Genomic DNA, 7,094 nt, shown 5'->3' with positions numbered 1-7,094 from the left:
ATATATATATATATATATCATCAATTCTTCAAATATGCATGTCTTCAACTATTGCTGATCTCTCATCATTGTTTAAGTGTATCATATTCTCATAACTTCTTTCCTTTTTTGTTGTTGTGATGTCACAGTTTGAAAGAGAATATGTCGGAGACAATGAAACGTATGCCATCATTGCCGGAGAAGTTGAACGAGGACCTCTTAACTGCAATGTTTCCTACATCAAATCTACCACCATTATGATTGAATTTGGTTCTTCTTTGGTTTTCTGTTGATTCTTTCAGTTATTAGGTTTTTTTTTTCTTTTCTTCTTGTTACCAACTTGGAACACAAGCTTTTAGACTTTTGTTATCAGTTGATTTATTAATCTAATTACCTAAAGATCATTTATTAATCTAATCCAATTAGCTGAGCTTTTTGGTTTGAAGAAAAAAAAAAAAAAAAAAAAATTTATGTTCTGCAAAACAAAAATAGTTCTTTTTCATGTTCTTCGAGAAAAAAGTTTTGAACTTTTTGCTCCGAATGAGTAAAAATGGAGAGACTGAAAGATTGTGTAGAGGAGATGGTGAAATTCACACTCGATTACCGTGTAGAATTCGATTTAGGGCTTACCGGTGATTTCTGCTCCGGCCTTCTTTCCGGCGAATCAATCATTCCCGACGGTGAAGGAATCGAATCGTCTTCCCAAGCTTTGCTACATAGATTTGGAGATACTGTAGAAGCATTTGGAGGTGTTCCTGAGTATCCTCTGTACAAGCGTCTTGCTTTAGGTCTGCTGAAATCAATTGGTTCTGGTTCTTTCTGTGGAGCTTTTGAGAAGATCTCGTTGGGGAAGGAGGTGATCTGGTTGAAGGAGAGAGAGGATGAGTGGGGCAAGCTTATAATCCAAAAGGGTTTCGAGTTAGTCAATGTGAGTGACTCTTAGATTCATAGTTGATCTTCAAAAAGCAACGTTTTTGGTTGATTAACTCTGTACTCTGTTGTGAATTTTGAAGATTCATGTCTTGGGGTTACTTAGAAATCTGTGAATTTTGATTGGTATTGGGGTTATCAGAGTAATCAATGCTTAGCTTTTGGTTTGCTTTTGATTGTTACAAGTTTTGTTCACTTTTGCAATATTCTCACAGGCCTTGAAGGATGTAGCTTGCGAGCTTCACATTCAAGAGCCCTTAGTCTCCCTCATGAAAGGTACTCATTTCCTTTTTAGATGCCTGTAAATATGTGTTCTTAACCGCTTATTAATAGCAATATGAAGTGGCTAGAGTTCTTGATTAGAATTTTGGTTTATTTGATTCAAATGGATACATTAGATGGCATCAAAACAGTTGAAGCAAGGTGTTTTGAAGCTGAGTATGATAGGTATGACAAGTGGAACGTTACTGAGCTTGATCCCTTCTGTGTCTCTTATGTTCACAAATGTTGTTTGATTTCCTCAGACTCAGACGAAGAGGTTCAATGATTATGATAAATAAATGTCTCATGTTTGAAGTTCTGGTGAGATATATATGCTGACATCATTTTGTTTTGCTTTTGTATTCCTTGCAAACGATTTCTTGTGATAGATTCTCTTAGATGTTGATATATAGGAAGTTCACCAGTATCAGTCCTTTTACGAGTTGTTGAAAGCCGAGAGTTCAGAGAAAGTGTTTCCTGCCACTAACACAGTGGAAGAAGGTAAGCTTTTCTCTTTGTTTGATCTTTAGCCATTAACTTCCGTGTAAGTTCTGTTTCAAAGCTTTTACATTCTTAGGTATGCAAATGTTTAGGAAGTTGTATGATATGGATCAAGAGAATTTGAATGGCGTTGTGGCAATTCATCTTACTAAATCAGTTGTTCAGCCTTGTGTTGCTTTGGCTCACATACTGTCGGTGAGTTCAAGTTTTTCTAGTCTGCTCCTCTGTGTTTTATGATTCTTATTCAATGTTTCTGCCAGAAAACTCATATAAAATTGCAGGGATTGAGTTACACTGGCGTGCAAAGCCTTCTCGGTTTTTCTCACACAACTGGATCCATTTTTCATGCTCTGCCTCCTCAAAGATCGGTTCTACTCTCTTCATTCATGCTTCCATATAAGCCAAAGGTACCACAAAAACTACGATATAGTTTGAGATACATCGTAGTGAATGCTTTTGGGAACAGTTAGGCTGTGTTGTGTGACATAAATCTTAGAATCTTTCTTTTTCCCTAATATTGAGATAAAAGGTTGTAGATTGAGCCACGGAGCTAGAGCATTAGCCAAGCATGTTGATCGAAGTAGTGATGGATTTTGGGGTATTCTTCAGGGAACTGGTAAGTAGCAAATATGTGCAAGACTCTGATGCATTTTCCATATCTGACTGTTCGTCTTCCCTTTTTTCAGAGTCAGATAAAAATAGGCATGCAATGGACATTATCAGTCGCTTCATTGGCCATTGTTGTTGGATGAACATACATATAGTTCCACCACACGGAGAAGTGTTCGAGATAAGAGTAGCTCAAGGTTATGGAGCACGTTGGTCTCGAGATGGAACCAAAGTACAGAGAACACTATATCTTATGTTTGATCGACACTAGTTTTCCATCAGATTTTGTGTTGAAAGTGTCCTGTTTCTGATTCTTTTTTAATGGCAGTTCATTGGATTTCTTGAACCTTACATGGAGGATGGTCACTCCATGGCCTGGAAGCATTAAAGAGTCCCACACCTGAAAACACCATAGAGGAGTTTTCTCTTGTAGCTGAATCGTTGTTTTCTCTTTGTAAAAGTGTAAATTTACAATGTTTCTTTTCTTGTGACTACAAAATCAATTTCTGTTTCTCTGAGTAAATGATCTTGTGGTTGATCTTGTTATAATTTGGCCATTTGGGTAAGAAAAGAGTGAAACACAAAAAATAGAGGGACTAAAATGTAAGAAGCGCCGAAAATTTGGGCAAAACTAATTTAAGATGTAAGACTGGGCCTAAAAACCCATTATGAAAGTTGTTTCGGTACATGGGCTTGAGGGTAAATATGTAAAGTCCTAATGAACAATGGCTACTAGGGTTACTTCTTGATACAAGTTTTTAAGAGATCTCTTTATATTCTCGCGGCGGTGAAATTGCTCGCTGGGTCTCTCTCTCTCTCTGTGGAAGGAAGGCGGCTAGTTTCAACCAACTCATCCGATCATGGTACCCTTTTCTTTCTCGATCTTTCGATTTCGTTTCATCTCACGACGGCGTCATTGGATGTTTATGATTTTGGTTATCGTAGCTTGTTTCAATCATTCATAGTGTAGTATATCATAGCTGGCTCCTGTGTCTTGAAGTTTTCTCAAAATGTCGATTTTTGTATCATTTCACCTTTGAGTAGTGCTTGTTACTATAGTTAGTATATAGTCATACTTGTTTTCGATTATTCTTAGAATTTTGCTTGTTTGTATCCAAAAATGAGGTTTGGTTTTGCTGAGCTTTTGTCTGTGAGTTTATAATCATTAGCTTGTGGATTTGACTTTTTTGATTGATTTGGAATTTTGAATCTTGTATTTAAGTTTGATGATTGATTGATTGATTTGAAAAATGTTGCAGCCTAAGCAAATCCACGAGATCAAGGACTTCCTTCTGACAGCAAGAAGGAAAGATGCACGATCTGTGAAGATCAAGAGAAGCAAGGACATTGTCAAGTTTAAGGTCAGATGCTCCAGGTACCTCTACACGCTCTGCGTCTTCGACCAAGAGAAAGCCGACAAGCTTAAGCAGTCTCTTCCTCCAGGTTTGTATTCTTTTTACTCTGCTCTCTCATTCTTTTTTTATTCTTCTACACTGCCCACATTCTCACACTTGGGAACATTTTAAAGCTTGATTGGATTATGTCATATGAGTCCTAAACCTGGTTTTAGTATATTACGTTACCTGTGTCAGTCACCTAAGTCTTAAACCTGGATATAGTTGCAATCAATATAAACATGAAACAATTTGTTGACTTTAGCATTGAGTGCTTAATCCTGCTTTGTCTTGGCTTTATAGTATGTGACTTGTTGCTCTTTTTTTTTTTTTTCAGGTTTGAGTGTGCAAGACCTTTGAAGATGAAGCAAAGATCTTCTGCATTTCGTTGGTGACTAATCCTTGCATCATCGTATAATTTTCTTAGGAGTTTTTGTGGTTTCCAGTATGAGTTTGTTTTGGATTTATTCAAATTTGGAAAAACGAAATGCGTTATCTACTCTGGTTCAATTTGGATTTTTATTTGTGATCGGACCTCTCATCATTAATCACAATCACATTCATCAAAAATCAATTCTTGATCTTAACATTATTAACTACAATTATATATAATATGCTACTCATAAACATAATAATCTATAAGCTGCAGGTTTAGTCCAATCCGCTGTTGAGTCGGAGAACTTTCCTGCTGTACTTTGCCTAGCTTACTTTGTTTTTTGTCTCAGAAAACTTCCTTCAACTAGGAAATTGTAACTAGACTGTAAATGCTACAGTTGTTCCAAACTTCTGTCGTTTGTGAGAAGACTTGAAAACTTCTGTTTTTGTAAGAAAACTTCAAGTTACTGAACTTGGCTTTGGTGAACATGGATATATAATTGCCAAGTTATAGCGTAATCTTATAATTTATTCATTTATCAGTTTTTATTTTTTAACAACGAAAACAGAAGTTTTCAAGCCTAAAATATTATAGTAATTCACTAAAGACACACAGCGTTTAACAACAAAAAACACACACAGATAAGAATAGTTATATTTAATTAAAATCATCTGCAACTAGAACTATTTGGTATCAAAGTAAACTGCAAATGAGAGTACCAACAATTAGTATTAAATAGATTTGTTTAACAGTTTGGCATTATAATATTCATTTAAAAATTATCCAAGACCATGTATTCTTCTAATTTTACTATAACATAGAGCAGGGTTTATCTTTATATTTATTCTAAAAACAAATAAAGTGAAAATAGAATAATAAATAATAGAGTTACTCCAAATTGACACTAGATACGTAACTTCTTGGGAGGTAAGTAGACATAACCAACTACTACGAGAGAGGCAAACAAAACATCTAGCATACTAACATTCCTTCTCAAAACTAACCTGGCCTGCATTTGGATGTCCTGAACTTGGAATATGAATTCTCAAGATCAGGATGTGGATGGCCTGATTTAAACGGGAGTGGGACCAATTCTTCAACGTAAGAAGATATAACACATATGTTAGAAGAGAGGCAACGAATCTCATCTGTACCGGGATAATATCTGAACAGCCTCTTGTGATTATCATAGAAGATAATATTCCCTTTCTTAGAAACCGACACCGGCGTGAACCACCTAATTTCCTGCCATGGCCACGTAATATACCGAATCCCAAAAGCCAATTTGGAGAGCTGCCCGTAACTTTGTCTCTACCGAATCCCAAAAGCCAATTTGCATGCGCTCCTGAAAGTAGTATATTGTTTAATTTCTTAGACTGCAAAAACCAAGTCATAATATATTATGTCTAGAGTTGTTAACCTTTTACAGGATCTGGACCGGGTGGGAATCGCCGGAGCTGTCCGGTGGAGGGGTTCAAAACGTTAAACCAATCAGGTTCGGTGATGCAGACTAAACCGTCGCAAGTCATCGAGGGTAGCGCGGGGTCGCAGTGCAGATAAACGATATCTTCGTCCCCTTGGAACCGAGTCTCGGCGGGGAGGATACACGGACGCCTGCCGTAGTTGCAGTTGTAAGCAGCCAGGATTTTCCGGCGATTCTTTTGAACATTCATACGCCTCTCCATGAACAAGTCCGATTCCAGGATTGATCTCCATAGTTTGGAGACAGCTTTGAATTTGAGGATTGATTTCAAAGGTAATCCAAGGAAAATTTGTTCCAGTAGCTCGGGAACTATGTATATGTCGATCGAGTTAGGTTTTTTCTTTTTTCTTCCATCATCTTTTATTATGGACTTGTGAGAAACCCTATCTCTGTGACATATATATATAAAGGAAAATCCAAATATCGACTTTCACAATTTGTGAACCGGTTTTGTTTTTGTAATTTTGTTCATTATTATAATTTAATTGAGAGATGTGCATTTTCAAAAATTGTATTAAATGTAAACCAAACTACTACATATAGCCAATCATTCATATACAACTAGACTTTTACAAGTGGCTCGTTTTCAATAAAGATCGACACTATAATTCTTGCCGAACTACTATTTCTTTAATAATTTGCTAATTTTTATTTCTATTGAAATTATAAAGGTAAAAAGATTATAAGAGAGAATCTCATAACAAGCGAAAATATATACACATTCCAGAATCTTGATCTTATCAATTAACGTATAAAAACTAAGAATCAGAATCTCTAACTAATGTGTGATTTTTTTTTTTTAAAAATTTTCTAAATGCAATATGTAAGATGACAAAACTCAACCACTCTAAAATTGAGCTAAAAGCCTAAAACCAAATCAGCAAATACTTGACCAAATGGAATCTATTCTATTACTTTGCGTCGACCCAAAAGGAAATGTTTTTTTTTTTTTCTTCTTCTTTCCTGGATCTACCGAAAAGGGAATCTAATCAAGCATAAGAAGTAAAAAAAAATAAAAATAACAAATTATATATGGTACAACCGTTATATTAATTAATAGTAACCATATAGTATTGCTTTGAATAATAATAATACCATATAGTAAAAATATTTATTTTCCTCGTGGTGAGAATATTTATAAACGAGTTTATGAATTATATTGATAATAGAGCACGGGAACAATTTAATCGAGGGATTTTAGTTGTTGAGCTAATTAAAATTTGACTTAAAAGCGAAAAGAAAAAAAAAAGAGTAAAAAAAAAAAAGCTGTCTCAAAGCTCTCTGACGTTATTTTCCTGTCGAAGTCGCAGACTCGTCATCACAGCTCAGGGGGAGAAATTCTGGGTTTTCTTCTTCTTCTCCTATACGCGCTAAATCTTCTCCATCTCTTCTAATAAGGTAAAACCCAAATCATCTCCTCCTCCTCGTTTCTATCTGAAGAATCTATCAGATAGAGAGAGAGAGAGAGAGAGAGTTTATAGAGGATGCCAGTGATCTCCAAAGCTTCATCTACTACCACCGCCACCAACAATTCATCGATTCCTTCGTGTTCTAGGGTTTA

General features: G+C 35.7%; 3 protein-coding genes and 1 pseudogene across 6 annotated transcripts in view; 3 read left to right on the top strand and 1 right to left on the bottom strand.

The window, feature by feature from the left end:
• LOC104793276 lies at positions 440-2,968 on the top strand. Of its 3 annotated transcripts, XM_010519605.2 has the most exons (10): positions 440-907; positions 1,125-1,185; positions 1,308-1,356; positions 1,434-1,491; positions 1,584-1,671; positions 1,748-1,866; positions 1,953-2,078; positions 2,194-2,287; positions 2,358-2,512; positions 2,609-2,968. In XM_010519605.2, exons 1-10 carry the CDS (start codon positions 530-532, stop codon positions 2,666-2,668), a joined length of 1,188 nt encoding a protein of 395 aa, XP_010517907.1. In that variant the 5' UTR covers positions 440-529; the 3' UTR covers positions 2,669-2,968. The 3 variants fall into 3 exon arrangements, 1 of the variants encoding a protein (XP_010517907.1); XR_002032438.1 differs by lacking the exon at positions 2,609-2,968 and having other exon boundaries at positions 2,201-2,287; positions 2,358-2,450; XR_002032439.1 differs by lacking the exons at positions 2,194-2,287; positions 2,358-2,512; positions 2,609-2,968 and having other exon boundaries at positions 1,764-1,866; positions 1,953-2,042.
• Positions 3,045-4,203, top strand: LOC109125279 (60S ribosomal protein L38). The gene is made up of 3 exons (XM_019226816.1): positions 3,045-3,143; positions 3,540-3,723; positions 4,012-4,203. Exons 1-3 carry the CDS (start codon positions 3,141-3,143, stop codon positions 4,032-4,034), a joined length of 210 nt encoding a protein of 69 aa, XP_019082361.1. The 5' UTR covers positions 3,045-3,140; the 3' UTR covers positions 4,035-4,203.
• LOC104793275 lies at positions 4,127-5,963 on the bottom strand (annotated as a pseudogene).
• The window catches only part of LOC104793274 (hydroxyacylglutathione hydrolase 1, mitochondrial), a 3,675-nt gene continuing 3,327 nt past the window's right edge, over positions 6,747-7,094 (top strand). For both annotated transcript variants that reach the window (XM_010519603.2, XM_010519602.2), the window contains exon 1: positions 6,747-7,089. In XM_010519603.2, coding sequence (XP_010517905.1) covers positions 7,018-7,089 — 72 coding nt within the window. In that variant the 5' untranslated portion in view covers positions 6,747-7,017. The remainder of the gene's footprint in view (positions 7,090-7,094) is intronic.

This window comes from Camelina sativa, chromosome 6, assembly GCF_000633955.1.
Source record: "Camelina sativa cultivar DH55 chromosome 6, Cs, whole genome shotgun sequence".
NCBI classification, from domain to species: Eukaryota; Viridiplantae; Streptophyta; class Magnoliopsida; order Brassicales; family Brassicaceae; genus Camelina; species Camelina sativa.
The sequence above is the reverse complement of the archived record's forward strand: the minus strand, read 5'-3'. Positions and strand labels throughout refer to the sequence as shown.